This window comes from Sander vitreus, chromosome 8 (assembly GCF_031162955.1).
Source record: "Sander vitreus isolate 19-12246 chromosome 8, sanVit1, whole genome shotgun sequence".
In the NCBI taxonomy this organism is placed as follows: domain Eukaryota; kingdom Metazoa; phylum Chordata; class Actinopteri; order Perciformes; family Percidae; genus Sander; species Sander vitreus.
The window spans coordinates 35,754,314-35,770,456 of record NC_135862.1 but is presented as its reverse complement, the minus strand read 5'-3'; the positions used below and the strand labels follow the sequence as shown (position 1 = coordinate 35,770,456).

General features: G+C 41.6%; 1 protein-coding gene across 1 annotated transcript; it reads right to left on the bottom strand.

The window, feature by feature from the left end:
- Positions 1-76: 76 nt before the first annotated feature.
- prmt7 (protein arginine methyltransferase 7) lies at positions 77-16,138 on the bottom strand. The gene is made up of 17 exons (XM_078257994.1): positions 15,914-16,138; positions 15,057-15,093; positions 12,892-13,041; positions 9,970-10,078; positions 9,642-9,754; positions 8,237-8,466; positions 7,444-7,624; positions 6,957-7,084; positions 5,809-5,947; positions 5,635-5,718; positions 5,482-5,529; positions 4,683-4,772; positions 4,326-4,487; positions 4,102-4,176; positions 2,784-2,944; positions 2,053-2,149; positions 77-661 (listed from the first exon to the last, which is right to left on the bottom strand). The coding sequence occupies exons 1-17, from the start codon at positions 16,006-16,008 to the stop codon at positions 512-514; spliced, it is 2,049 nt and encodes a 682-aa protein (XP_078114120.1). The 5' UTR covers positions 16,009-16,138; the 3' UTR covers positions 77-511.
- Between the last annotated feature and the right edge of the window lie 5 nt (positions 16,139-16,143).

Genomic DNA, 16,143 nt, shown 5'->3' with positions numbered 1-16,143 from the left:
AACCAATATAAAACTTTATAAAACATTTCAACAACACATTTGGCTTTGTGAAACAGGTGACCTGTTAATTTACAAAAACTTCAGTTCCTCGGATCTTCAGCTGTAATGACCCATTTTGCATCCCTAATGGCACTGAACTGACTGAACATCGACCAGTTACGGACACCCCCCTTCGATGTGATAGATTAAATGTGTTATTTATTGTAGAATTGCTAACTATATCACTGGCTGCCTATGGGAATTATAACTATTAAGATAATCATTGGTAACATTTTGGGATGTGGCAGACAGTTTTCATGTTCCACAGTCTCAAAACACTGAATTCTGCTAAATGTTTGGGATAAGTCACATTACAATTTGTCTGATACTGAGACATGATGAAGCTAACTTCAGTCAGTGGGAACAGTCAAACAATATTGGCTGAACCATGGATGATAAATGTGCACACCAAACGCAGACAGGGACGTGAGGTAAAAGCGAAGCATTCAGAGTCTCCGCATCACTGCTAAGACTATACGCTGAAGTCCATCTTAATGTCTCCTAAACTGGGTTCAAAGGTGAAGCTGTAAGACACTGCGGCTCTGCCATCGCCTGAGCTCTCGCATGGTGACCCGAAAAAATACACTCCCTGTTTCCTGTGTCGACTCCACTCACACTCACCCTGCAAGGAAAGCACAGAAAATTGGTCAGAAAATGACTGATGATTGCTCATTTGACATAAACACGTGAGCGACTTGACGTTACAGACAAAGACATTAAGGGAAATTCAGGCAGTTGAGCTGTTTTCAAGCAGTCATGTCATTCTTTGTAGATTCTGCTTTTCTAAAACATGATGGATTTGAGCTCAACCACTAACTAAAACCAAAGAGGGTTGGTTCTTAAATGACAATTTAAAGTTTTGATTACAAAATAATAATAATAAAAAAAAAAACACCACCAAGGAAGACCTGTCTGTCCATCTGTCTGTCTGTAGGATTGAAGGGTGTAGCATAGGCCAAGGAAGAATCCATTACGTTTTGAAACTGATCCGAATCACAGGGCGGATACGTGACTTGCTATTTTTCACGTTGGTTAACATTGCGAGATAAGGTTTTTGTTCTGCATTCATGTGGTGTCTGAATTATTGGAAACATTTCACGTGAATGTTAGTCAGAATGTTAAAGCGTAACTTTGTCTTTTTCAACCTGGACCCCATGTTCCTGTGTCTAAGTGTCTGATGGGAACAACAATCTTTGAGATTGGTCCAGTATTAAGAGAGACCACTGCAGTCGGCAGCGGAGAAACAAGCTACAATGTAAGTTAATAGGACAACTGTCCAGCTTGTATTTACCTTCACAAAAGTGCTTGTTTTGCCACTGACAGGCTCAGATTAATATTGAATACTGACAACATTATAGAAAGGATTTCTAAGGAGGTCGACCTTTCTGTTAAAGAGTAAGATCCTTTTTTAAACATAAAAACATCTGCGAAATTGTGTTCGCTAAACCCACCAGACTCCATGTAAATAAGCAGTCATTTTAGCATCGTGAAGGTGATTAAAGACCTTGACAAATATTGTCAATGGTACTAAACCTCAAACCTGTAGACTATAAATGACAAGTGCAAAGATTTAAATTTGCCATAACAGACAATGCCAATAACAGATGACCTACATTACATATGTAATTTAGAGCTGAAACAATAGGTCGACTAATTGTTCAATCGACAGACAATCAGCTACTATTTTAAAAATCAATGAATTGTTTGTTGCAAACATTTGTTGGTACCAGCTTCCTAAATGTGAGGATTTGTTGTTTTCCTCCATTTAATATCATTTTTATTTGGAAACCTTTGGGTTTTGGACTGTTTGGACAAATGGAGCAATAGACAACACGATTAATTAAGAAAAGAACTGGCAGATTATTTTAGAATGAAAATAATTAGTTAGTTGCAGTGCTAATTCCACTACTGGGATTAGGAAGAGTGAGATGAGTGCAATAGACGACAAAAAAACCAAAATACAGCAAGCAAGAAAAGCTCCGGACACAAAGATGATCAACATGGCTGTGATACCTGCTCACTGATTGGTCCAATCAGACCCGCACTGACAGTGATGTCATCAGTTAGGTGATATTCCATCCACAATGCAACACCATGGCAACGACCAATCCTGACACAGACATTTAAACAGACGGTCAGCTGCAGTGAGAGTGAGTTGTTTAATTCAAATTACAACTTTATCGCGTTATTCTTTGTAGAGGACATTCCTCCTCGTCAGTGGTTCTCAACCTTTTCAGTCAGTTTTTTCTCCCCAACCATCTGGCGACCCCGTTGGGGGTCCCAACCCCCAGGTTGAGAACCACTACTCTATGTAATGAAACAAAGCATTCATCCCGTTGTGTTAACAAAAGTCTATCTATATTCAACCCAGTGCCACAGAACATAACAGCTACTGCTTACTTTACACCCCATAATACTGAGTGATAATAAGTGCAATCACTTGGCTACAAGCTAATCTTACCAGGCTACATTATGTATTTAGAAAATTCTGATATATGACAGCTGTCTATAGGAATTATAATTTGGCGTAAACAAAGTTAAAAGGTCAGTTTACCCCAAAATAACTATGTAGTCACTGTATACTCACAATCTACTTTTTGTAAGCAGATATACTTTTTACACTATTGTTTTTTATTAATTTTTCCTTGCAGTAAGTAGGTAGACTTTGTATGTACTGTATGTACCAGCTTTTACACTTTGGTATATGGTTCTTGATCTCAGACTGATAGAAGAGAACTCAGTACCTTATGAAAGGCAGAGAGCCCTGGCTGCTGATTGGCTGTTGAGGGACACACTGTGTGAAGTCAAAGGTCATGACGGCTGTGGCTTGGGTCAGAGCACGGCACGGGTACTCCCAGAGAGGGTGGGGCTCCGCCTCACGGGACTCATGGAAATCCAGAGATCGCTGATGGGACAGATGGGACCAGTTCTTTTTCAAAGAATTACTTTCCAAAGAACACATGATTTTGGAAAACACAGGACCCAAAACAGGACCCACATACCATAAACTTGATTTTCCCACAAGGTGGGAAATTGTCTCGGGCACTTAAAGGTGCAGTAAGTGATGCTGCGCAAAGGTTGTTGATATTTGAACCAAAGATCCTCTTAAACTAAAGATGGTATGAAACGGTCCTCGCTTCCTGTCTCCTAAAGGGGCGTAGCCTTTTATTTTTTATTAATATGTTCTTTTGCTAACGTTAGATATTTACACAGCTGAAAGACATCTTTAGCATCATGTAGATTATTTTTGGAACGTTGGACGTTTGCTTCTCTGTGTTGCCAGATCTCGCGAGAGTTCGGTCCTGAGACACAAACAGGTCTCAAACAAAGTTCATTTTCTCCTGATGTGTCCGTCTGAAAGATACCATGTTAGTGTCAGAATGTTCTGGAGATATGTGGCTTCTGAAGAATGGCTCCAATATTTACTTTGGTGACTACGGGGCGAAAGGATCGCTCATAATCTGTGTTCACGTTCACTTCTCCCGTTGGAATCAAACACTCAGGACGTCCCGCTAGTCTCCTAAAGAGGCGTGGCCGCGAAGGAGCCCACGTGACACAGATACAGGAAACTACTCCGAGTTGGGGCTTATCGGTTCTAAACCGCCCCTGTTTGAACTCAACTGTCAAACAAATAAAGCCCCCTCCTTCAGAAGCCCGCCCCCCAGATTCACAGACAGATAACTACTGGCTGGCCGGCACATTCACATGCTGTGTATCATGCTCGGCTGTCATGTGTCAGCCTCTGTCTCCTCGTATGTTTTAAGGACTAAATCTGCTTGAATCATGCTCTAACTTCAGAAAAATCTCACTATGATATCAAAACCCATATTTTGAGGTATCTTTTGTGGCTATTTGTCTCATTCGCTACACCTCATCCTACAAACCGCAGCAGATGTCTTGTGCAGGTCAAGAGGTGTATATTTTGAACTTCAACACACAAGCACATACTAAATTTAAGTGGGTGTCCATCTTCTGTCATGAATTCTCCGTTTGAAAATATACAGTTACCTGGAGGTTACACTGCATGTAAAAACTGTCCACGAAGAAAAATTAACATTTTACCTGGACCATTTCATCCATGGGCGTGACATCGAAGCCCTCGCATGTTCCACATGGAGCTCGTATCCTCCACAAATCCTAACAAACATGGAGAAGACAAAACTGATTCAACAGCTGCGAGTTGAATGTTTTCTTGAAAGAATAATAATTTTTTTTTGTTAATCACAAAAAATTAAATAAACTGTGCTAATTTTGAACCCTGGTTAGAGGTCATGTAGTAAACTCACCTGGAACTCTACAGCCACCATGTGAAGCGTGGCGGAGCAGGGCAGGATGGCGGCGCGGGGCTGGAGGAGGCCTGCCAGGGCCGTCCGACAGTACCAGAAGAAGAGCGAGTGCCAGGGTAGGAGGCTGGTGCTGAAGTACGGCTCACCCATCAGGACCGAGATCTGGAAGAGACATGCTTTACTCTCACTCCACTGAGATACACATCTCTGGCATTTTGTCCGATTACCAAACTGTACATTATACATTTGGGTGGAATGTTTGGCTTCAAACGTTATCAGATGGTTTGAATTCCAACAAATCATCAAATGGAAAGCAATGAGTTAAAGCACGCCACTAAAGACTTGTTCCAAAGGTACCTGTTCCCCCCCCAGATCATTACTGGTCAGCTGCTTAGGCCTGATCTCCAGCAGCTCCACGCCTCCTTTCATCGAGTTGGCTTCCAACACCTGCAGAGAAAAGCGTGAAGCATCAGTACTCGCTCAAACACCTCTGGAGGTTTGTGTCTATGTGTTGATATTAGATTAGATAAAATAGACTTTATTGATCCCAAATTGGGAAATTTCAGTGCTACAGCAGCAAATATAAGACACAAACAGAATATACAAGACATAATAAATAGGATAGAATACAAGAACTATTCAAAAGTACACCCTTCTTAAATAGTATTTATAAAGATGTAAGTAAACCTACGTTTGTGAAAGATGCACTATAGTGCAGTATTGTGATGTATATGAGTATTATCTAACACTCAGGGTTATTATTATTATAACTGTAATTTATTTATTTTAATTTTTTAACCATTGTATTTTAGGATGTCTATTGACAACGGGCTGTCCCCAGCCCGTTGTCAATAGACATCTGGAAACTAGCTGTAGAGGCTAAAGCTGCTCCTTTTACTGTACACAGTTAATTAAAAAGGGACTGTCCACCACATTATAAACTAAAAAATAAAAAAGTTTTTATTGCATGTGGTAGGAACGATTTCCTGTAATGGTCCATGCAACACCGAATATATATATATATATATATATATATATATATATATATATATATATATATATATATATTCTTGAAAGATATACCTAAAAATAATAATCAAAATATCAAGGATCCTGATGAGGTAGTACAATAAAAATAATAATAAGATGCATTTACCTGTTCAATAACCTGTTTAGACATCCTGGAGTTTTCCAAACCGTAGACCTAAGTAGAGGCCAAGAGAATAAACGGACAAGTCAATGACAGTCTGAGTATTGTATTTGGTTTGGAAAGATACATCAGGTGCCCACATGGGCCAAAGAAGAGTACCTTCTTGGCTCCGATCATGTGAGCAAACACAGGAAGCAGACTTCCATCACTGACGCCAAGGCACACACTGTCCTCCCTCAGGACCTGGAGGTAACAGATACACAGTAGGGAATCAGACAACAATCCCATCCATTAACTCATTGACAGCTGTCATGCTTGTTGGCCTTCACTTACGCTGCGCAGTGCCCTGACATAGCTCTCTGTACGCCGTCTGTCGTTGAGTTCGCCGAAACGCGGGCGAGTCCAAACCAGATGAGCCTGGCAGGTACAACAGGGCCGAGAGGGAGGAGCCTCGCTCGGTAAGTCCTTCTGGCTATTTGATAATTGCAGAAGTTAAAATGATGGCTATATCAAGCAGTGAAAGACAGATAGTGTACTCCCCATTATTATCATTATACATAACTGTCATTATACACTTTTTAATAACTACACACTATGAAGCCTTAGTTAAAGGGTAATTTGGTTTTTTTTTAACCTGGACCCTATTTTCCTATGTGTTGTGTCTAATCAACTGATCACATACGGAACAACAATCTTTGAAATCGGTCTAGTATAAAGAGTGAACGCTGTAACCGACAGCCATAGACCGGGCTGCAATGTAACCCTGTAGGGCAAATGTGCATCGTCAGTTTGGTCCACTAAAAGTTCTGTTTTTGCCACTGACAGACTCAGGTTATTATTCTACGTGTCTGACAACATTATGGAAAGGATCCCTACAGAGATAGACCTTTAAAACCTCTTTGAGACCTTTATGTTTAACCAGAAACAGCTCTGAGGTCACTAGCCCTAAACCCACCAGACTCCATTTAAAAAAAATAAATACTTTTAGTGTGTATAGAGCCAGCATATTTGAACATGTAAATCAGTAAAATGTGTGTTTATTTCAACCTAGAGTTGATGATGGCTGGAGAAGTGGAAAGATGACCCAAAATGGCTTTTCATAGTTTTATTTTGTTTCTGTTGACTTTGAATGAAGTGTATTTTACGATGCTAAAATTACTGTTTATTTACATGGAGTCTGGTGGCTTTAGCGATTTGGTGAATGTTTTTAACAGAAAGGTCGACCTCCTTAGAAATCCTTTCCATAATGTTGCCAGACACTTAGAATATTAATCTGAGTCTGTCAGCGGCAAAACAAGCACTGTAGTGAAGGTAAATACAAGCTGGACAATTGTCCTATTAACTTACATTGTAGATTGTTTCTCCGCTGCCGACTGCAGTGATCTCTCTTAATACTGGACCAATCTCAAAGATTGTTGTTCCCATCAGTCAAAAAAGGACCTTGAAGCAGGAAATACAGTGTGTTGTCTCTGAGCTGTTACCTGTGCGGCTGCAGGCTGTACCACAGACTGTAGTCATCATGGCAGACAGTCAGACTCAGCTCCTCTCCTTCTGTCACTCTGCTCTCCACAGGCAGGAAGTACACACTCTGCATCCAGTGGTCCCGCCACTGAAACACACCACTGGGATCAGCTGGGGGGTGATGGGAGCCAGGGCATTGTAACATTAGCTGTGTTGGAAACCGTTGCCTCATTCACTCACTCACTGTTCCCTATATAGTGTTTATTAAGTAGTCAACTATATCGGGAACGACCAAACCAGATATCAGACACTCACTGAAAATATTGTTGCGTCAGTAGATGCGCCGGTTATTTGTGTAAAGATAGTGGGTATTTGATAGTGGACTATATAGTGAATGAAATTTACCGCTGAGAATTTGAACACCACTACAAAATGGTGACACTACACAGTGTATATTTCCGTGATAGGGAACGGTTTCCAACACAGGGATAGTGTCCTATAACTCACCGGAGCCATCTCTGGCTGTGGGTAGGTCCAGCTGGGAGCCATGGTGCACACAATGCTTCCACTGGGATCCATGTCGAGGTCCCACCAAGACAGGACTACCTGGGCCTGCCCACCGGACTGAGCCACAAACTGGGAGGAGTGGGACTGGAACGCGCTGCTTACTGGCTTACTGAAATCCACACTGAGGGGGAAGGAACGCAACAGTGGTGGAAGAAGTACTGAGATCCTTTACTTAAGTATAAGTTCTAATACCACACTGTAAAAATACTCTGTTACAAGTAAAAGTCCAGCATTGAATGTGATGTGACTTAAGTAACAGTCTGTATGTATCATCAGGAAAATGTACTTAAAGTATCCAAAGTAAAAGTACTCAATGCAGAACTCTCCTCCCATTGTAGAAAGAGTAAAGGATCCAACCAGTTGTGTGTTTAATGGTCTGATCATCTCAGCTGACTTGTAGCCGTTATATTGTTGGCTAGTTTACTTTAGAATAAAACATTATTTTTGTTTTTTATAAACTACATGTGTTTTGTGAGCAGAAATCTTAATATGTAAAGTAACTAGTAACTAAAGCTGTAACAGATGAATGTAGTGGAGTAAAAAGTCCAACATTTCTCTCTGAAATGTAGCAGAGTAGAAGTAGAAAGTGGCATGAAAAGAAAAGACTCAAGTAAAGTACCTCAACTTTTGGACTTAAGTACAGCACTGGAGTACATGTACTAGTTACATTCCACCACTGGAAAGCAAATGTGAAAAAACTGATGTTGAGAGAAAACAATCAGGGAGGACATACCTGAACATGGTGCAGAGAGGGCCGAGCGGGGTAAAGCTGTGAGGAGACACCTGGCTCAGCTGGATGTCACACACAGCATGAGCTCCAGCACAGTGGGCCACAGCGGGGGGTGGGGCCAGGCGCACCCCCTCTACCTCCGCCGGCTGCAGCTGAGCCCAGCTCCACAGCAGCTCTGACTCGACCAGCCGGGCGTAGACGGTGGCCCGGTGAGGGACCGCCTCACAACCCTCCTGTAGGGCGGAGGCACATCGGACCATTAACTGGGACTGTACGTCTCCCCCCCCCGCTGTCAGCAGTTCATTTCAGCCAGACGGAATTGAACTGACTTTTCAAGTATTAAACACATTCTTAATGTTCATTACCAGGGCTGGGTTTAAAGAAACAATTTTCACTCAAAACTTACTGACTGTGGAGTTTGTAGAGTTGCATTTTAATGTGCGGACTGGGGTGTTATCATGTTAAATAAAAAGTACTGCTTTGGGGTCAATTCTAGACGACAACATTATTTTTAATAATGCACCAGATTATGGGCGGCCTCTAGCTCACCCGGTACAGGGTTTCTGGAGGTTTAGCCAAGTCAAATGTAGGACTTTTTAAGACCTTTTTTTTGTATGAAATGTAAGACCTATACCATGACTTCAAAAACAAAGTCAGATGTCTGAAAACATCATCTGAAACAATGTCCTGATGTCCTCGTTGGCATTATAGGACTGGTGTCTAGATCGGCTGCAGTATAAATTGCATGTTGGTCTCATTTGTAGTCCTAATACAGCAAATTATATTTGGACTAGCGGCAGAAAGAACTTCAACACCACAGAATAAAAACAAAAACACCTTCTAAAGCGCTGCGGGAGAATTTCAATGAGCATTGAGGAAAATTAAGACCTGTTTCAAATTATTTAAGACCTAGAACACAATACTTACTAAAATTCAGATTTTGAAATATAGACCTTTTTTTAGACTTTTTAAGACCCTGAGGAAACCCTGCAGTAGAGTGTGCTCCCCATGTCGGCTCAGTCCTTTGCAGCGGCTATGGTTCGAATCCGACCTGCGGCCCTGTGCTGCGCGTCGTCCCCTCTCTCTCTCTCTCCCCCCCCCTTTCCTGTCTATCCACTGTCACTATCGAATAAAAGGGAAAAGCCCCCGAAAATGGTCTTTTAATAACGTACCAGATTAGAGGGTTCCTTGCACATATAACCTGGATTCCTTGATATTGTAACTGAACTATCCCTAATCAAATCAATATTAAATCAAATCGGGACCTTGTGAATCAGAATCGAATAGATTCAAGAAATCAGTGGCGATTACCAGACCTATTCATGACCATTGTAAAACCTACAGATTAACAGATTAATGTCACTTCATGCATCATGCACACACATTAGCCTTTAATACACACACACACCTGGACAAGATTTTGGTGAGCATGTTCATAGCTGGGCAGGGCTCCTTCGCCTATCAGTTCTGTATCAAACAGCTCTGTGATCAGAACGTTGGCTTTCATTTGCATATCTCCATCTGTATTCAATTACAAACACACAACACATATCTCATCAGCACAGACACACTCACAAACCTCGCGATCTTGTCTGCTGACCTCTCTCAGGCACAAATTCACAGAGAATCACATTTTGGGCCGTAGAAAATCACAGACGCATGCAACTTCCACCAGTCAAGTGAATCAAAGGGACACTGATATGAATACAGTGCAGCTGTGTGCGAGTGTCTCTGACCTGGCCCCACAGTGACATCAGTGGAGTGTTTGTTAATAATCTTGATCTTTTCAGAGAAGCCGTTCTTCTCCACGATGCACTGAGCTGCCTCAGCCATGGGCTTAAAAACCTGCGGACACAGAGGAAACAGAGATGAAGCAGGCTTGGCTTTGGGAAATGCAGCCCGGAAGTCCAACATGTCAAGGTAAAAACAAGCAAGCAGATCTAGCATGCCTGCTTGTTTTTTTAATAGCGTGATTAAGTCATTTGTCCAGTGTGAACATGCTACAGACTAAAAGTAACAGTGAACAGCTGTTTTTACAGTGTGGGACAAAAATGTCCAAAGATGCAGAACCAGACTTTCCATTTTATAAAAAAATTTAAATCCAAAGCACTGATAGTATGTTGTTTGCAGAGCATCAAGGAAATCCCCAGCAACTTATTGTGCTTTTTAAATTTGTCTTTGTTTTCAGTACATAAGTATAAGTTAGCGTGGTTTAACTGACACAGTGATGTACAGCTAGTGTCAAGACCCCATGACATCACTGGTGGGCAAGGGCGTAGGTTTAGTTTCAACACATAACTGAGGGGTTTGGATTTCTACACCAGACAATTTTGAGCGTCAAAGGGCGTTTTTCCATCACGTGGTACCTGCTCGACTCGCCTCTACTCGCCCTTTTTAGTTTTTCCATTCTGATAAAAAGTCCCTGCTACCAGGTACTTTATTTAGTACCACCTCCGTCGAGGTTCAAGCGAGCTGAGGCGATACCAAAAGGTGACGTGAAAACCTGCAGACTCCTGATTGGTCAGAGAGAATCAGCACTAATCACTGCGTCATCATTGCTATAGCGACAGACGATGGGGGTGTCCTGAACAAACACGCCATTTTTAAATAGTTTAGCCAGCGGTGTTTTTTTTTTGTTTTGTTGAAGCCTCCAGCTTCTTTAGAAACTAAATGTGTCTTCTGGCAAACAGCCACATGATGAGAATCAGAAACAACACACCTTGTACGGTCTGGGTGTGTGTCGCGTTAGGTCATGGCAGTTTCCTGCAGCGTCACTATGACGACCAGCCACGCTCGCCTCACACGAGGCAGTACTAAATCTGCAATGGAAAATGGAGGACGGGGCACCGTGGCCGAGCCGAGTAGAGCTGGTACTAGCAGAGGGTTAGCACCAAAACACTTCATTTCCTGCATTCTGGTGAATTTTTCTGCAAATGTCTTTATTTATGTAAAGGAAATAATTATCCTCCCATATTGTTCAACACTTTCTGCATATTCAAAACATCACGTTTAAATGTACATAAAAGACCTGACAGTTAAAATCACAAGAAATAACATCTTTATCATGTGTTCTTAAACCCCCTGATGTAGCAAAGTTCACACAGTTCTTGTTGTTCATATGGTTAGAGCCCCTGAATGGTTTTGGGGAGTGTGTTGTCTTTTATATTTTTTGAAGGGGGCAAATCTACCTCTTCTTAATATTTGGGGGAGCGGGGCGCCTGGGTAGCTCACCTGGTAGAGCGTGCACCCATATATAGAGGTTTACTCCTTGACGCAGCGGCCGTGGGTTCGACTCCGACCTGCGGCCCTTTGCTGCATGTCATTCCCCCCCTCTCTTTCCCCTTTCATGTCTTCAGCTGTTCTATAAAAATAAAGGCCTAAAATGCCCAAAAAATAATCTTAAAGGGGTGATAGAATGATTATATAGGGTATTTCACACTGTTCCTTAAGGTCTCCGAATAGGGGATGTAACATTGGTTGGGTTGAAAATTGCCCGAATACTATTTTATTAGGCCCTTAACTACCCTGTGAATATGGCCCTAATTGTAATGAGAGCTGTTCTTCCAAATATGGTATGCTTATGAATATTTAGATGAGCTGCGCGCTGATTGGTTTGAGCGAACCACATACACATCCATTGGAGACGAGACAGCAGGTCTCATATTTCGGACACTGCAAAGTTATACATTGTTTGTCTGCTATTTCGTTATTAAATTCACTTCTGAGACTTTTTTATGCGAGAAATCAACTATATAAAGCTCAAATATGGGCCGTTTTACGAAAATTGATGGCTAATTGCAAATTTGGTAAGACGTGTCCGACTTTAGGAGCTCCACACAGTCTGACGAGAAAGTGGCAACCTCCATACCCAGTGAAAGTCACCGTTTCTCGGTTACTGGACGACCTGGCTGGCTGCCAGCTGCCGGCATAACTAGAGTATATTTACAGTTAGAATTTCGTCACACCACTTACATAACATCTACCCCAAGGTCTTATAAAGCTAACTATGGTGTCAGATTTCAATGTAATGCATTTTTGTGAACATTAGAGATTTCGTTAGCTGCGACTGTCCCTTCAATCCTATGAATCACGGCTAGCTGCAGGCCCTGGAGCTCCATCAGGGCCTCGGCATTTTGTAGTCCAGTAACCCAGAACCGGTGACTTTGCGTGGGTATGGAGCGCCGTGGGCTTCCCTTCGTGACGGAGGTCCAGCTAGCTCACAGCGAGCTGGGGTCTATGAAGGAGGACACGCCGGGCGGCGAGGCAGCACCGGCCGCTGTCACATAGCCTGCTGAGCTCCTGCTGAACTGCGACAATTTGCAATTAGCCATCAATTTTGGTAAAACGGCCCATATTTGACCTCTACATAGTTGATTTCTCGCATAAAAAAGTCTCAGAAGTGAATTTAGTAATTCAATAGCGGACCTCTGGAGATCTGCATGACCTAGCTAGATTCAGAAGACTAGCTGACCTCAGGTCAGTGGTGTAACCCCTACGTTGTTGGGTGTAGTTACAGGTGCAACAGAGCAAACCTCTGACCACACCCAAACCATCTGAAACCTTCAACCACAAAGTGCAGTAAAACACTGCTTTCAGCCTGGCTGTTGCCCCCTGGGATTGTAGTCCTGATCCAGTACATAGAGGAAGAGCATCTCTACCTCCACTGCATAGCAGAAGTCAGCTCCGGCAGTGACAGCCATCATGGACAGTAGGCCTGTTCCTGTCCCGATGTCCAGGATGATGACCTTCTCACCACGGGCCTTCACTCGGGCTACCGCCGCCCGGATGCCCTGGTAATACTTCTTATTCTGGAGGCAGAAAGTACATCAGCTGCAATCAATGCAAAGAGCCAGAATGCTATTTCATACAGTAGATATTTTTGGTTTTCTCCTTTGGAGTGCAGTCTTTCCTAGAAAAGACATTAATGATTGGAGTATATACATTGGTAGTATAATCTACAGTGTGTATTTTATGCATTCATTAGTATCAGAGGAGTACCGTCTTTTGTTTTGATCTAGGTCTGCACGATATGAGGAAAATATGCAATAGGCGATAACGTTGAATATCGCAATAACGATCTATGTGAATATTATATATATTAAAGTGTACTGAGTTCTGCATTTCTGCTGTTTTCAGTATTCTGCTAGAATACAACAAAGTGCTTGTTGAATTTAAAACAAATGAAAGAAAAATCATTTCCAACGTTCTTTTATTGAACAAATTAAACATTGAATATAAAAGGCCCCACTAAAAAAAAGAATGACAGTTTTCTACTTATATTTTCTTTCAACCAACACAAAAAAATCTTCTTTTGACTTAGAAAGATTGTGGTTTATTGCTTAAAAACCAAAGGAAACTACATTGTCTTTAAGTATGTGGGTGCATGGTAGGCCTGCACGATTCGGGAAAAAATATCAATCATGATTTTTTTAGCTTAGAATTGATATCATGATTCTCTGCCACAATATTTTTCTCACGAAGTGTAATGTTTATTGCGCACATGAATCATGACAAAACAAAACAAATTGCCAGTACCAAACAGATTTTTTTAGAACCTAGAGCACATTGATCATCACCACGAGCCTGTAAACACAGAGACTTCAATGAATACAGGAAATAAAGTCCATACTGGCCATTTAAGTACAGTAGGCTACCCAACATAGTGACATATAACACATTGAGCTAAATACGGCCCTGATACAGGCTCTATCTGAACTCCTTGAACATGTATTTACAGAATTAAAACATGTCAATGTCAAAGGCTTTCAATAAATTAATTGAAGGAGAAGAAAACAAATCAAAGTTATTTAAATGAAATCGTGAACAGGGTTGAATCGAGACCTCGATTTTAGAACGATTTATCGTGCAGGCCTAGCGCCTGGGTAGCTCACCTGGTAGGGCGCGCCCCCACATACAGAGGCTCAGTCCTCGACGCAGCAAGTCAAGTCAACTTATTTATAGAGCGCATTTAAAACCAACCAGGCTGAACAAAGTGCTGTACAAAGTTATATTATGTTATAAAAACAAAGGAAGACAATACAAATATAGACACAATGAACGTCTTACAAACAACACACGTCTATACAAATGTCCCTAAACTAAATCATACGCCAAAGAATACAAATGTGTTTTAAGACGAGACTTAAAGATCTCGGCAGTAGAGGAGGACCTCATATGAACGGGAAGTTTGTTCCAGAGTCTTGGGGCCACAACGGAGAAGATCCCCCTTTGTTTTCATCCCAGACTGTGGAAGAGCTAAAAGGAACTGATCAGACCATCTTAGGTTCCTGGAGGAGTGATGTAGGGTAAGGAGATCAGCAATCCATGTGATGCCTTAAAAACAAGTAACATTACCTTAAAACCGATTCTATATTTGACCGGTAACCAGTGAAGAGAAGCCAATATCGGGGAGATATGATCCCTCCTTCTGGTACCGGTCAACAATCTAGCAGCCACATTCTGGACAAGCTGCAGGTGTGATGAAGATGGTTGGCAAATCCCCAAATACAAGGAATTTCACTAGACAATACGAGACGAAATAAGAGCATGAATAACAGTCTCCAAGTCCTTACGACGAGTTGTTGTATTTTGATGGTCGGTAGCGGGGAGAAAACATTCAGTGCCTGACCGAGCCTCTGTACATGGGGCGCACACTCTACCAGGTGAGCTACCCAGGCGCCCCGACAGTCTCCTCTAAAACATAAAATACATTTAATTGGAAATACCTTCATTACTACAAAAAACTCTGTTTCAAACATGGGTCATTTTAGACTGTTAATGCATTCATTCAGCAGAGGCTGATGTCATGTTCTCCAACACTCACCCTGTCATGGTCATGCAGCATATCCGCATAACAGGACCTGGAAGAGAAACATGCAAAACAGATCAGCAGAACAACAGATTTAGGTGGACCAGTGTTGGTATTATTGATGCCAACCCTTTTATTAATACCAATACAATATACCAATGTAACTAACTCCAATACAACTCTGGCAAGGTTAAGACTAAATAGAGTTAGTATGTGCTTGTTATTACAATTTAGACAATGTAATTGTATATCACAATATCTCAATATATGATCTCATCACAATATGATCCCATTGAAAGATGATAAATCATCATATTGAATTATTGCCAGCCCTAGTATTAGTACTTTTAATAATAATATATCTTAATTTCAGACTCATAAGTAGGTCCATAGCAGGAAATACACAAAATATATAAAAATATACATACATACAAAACACAATACATCGGTCATATTTAAATTAAAAACTAAACTGTGTGCAAGCTGTCATGCCAGTGTTTTCTGAGTTCAGATGAGAATCGACAGCAGCTCTTCCGAGGACTTGTTAGAGCCTCTGTGATGTTATTTCTGACTCATCTAAACGACACTTAAATGCCTCATTGGAACCGTTTACTGAAGTAACAGATCTGAATACTTGTGTCACCTCTGCGCCGATATCAAGATATCAAAATAAAGTTGGCTTGATGGTGACAAACACTTCTTTATACGCTCAACCCTTCAGTACAACACACATTAAAGACTTTTAAACTGTCTGGTCCAATAACTGCTGTGATGATTTCAGTGCTCCACGTAACGTTACTGTATAACAAGACAACACGAACATGTGTGCAGCTTGTCTCCATGCTGTGATGCTAGCTCGGAGCTAACGTTACCTCGCTATCTCCTGGTGGTAGTCGTACTCCTCACTCTCCTCCACCCAGTCTAAAGCTCCGGTGCTCGGGTTGGCTCTTCCACAGAACGTCTTCATCTCCGCCACAACTGTTACAACACTCCGGTAAAATGGAAATAGGAAATAAAAAAGCTATATAAAAGTAAATTAGATTATAGAGGCAGCGTTGGCCCGGTGGAGGCGGCCATCTTTCCCAGTGACGTCACACTCTTT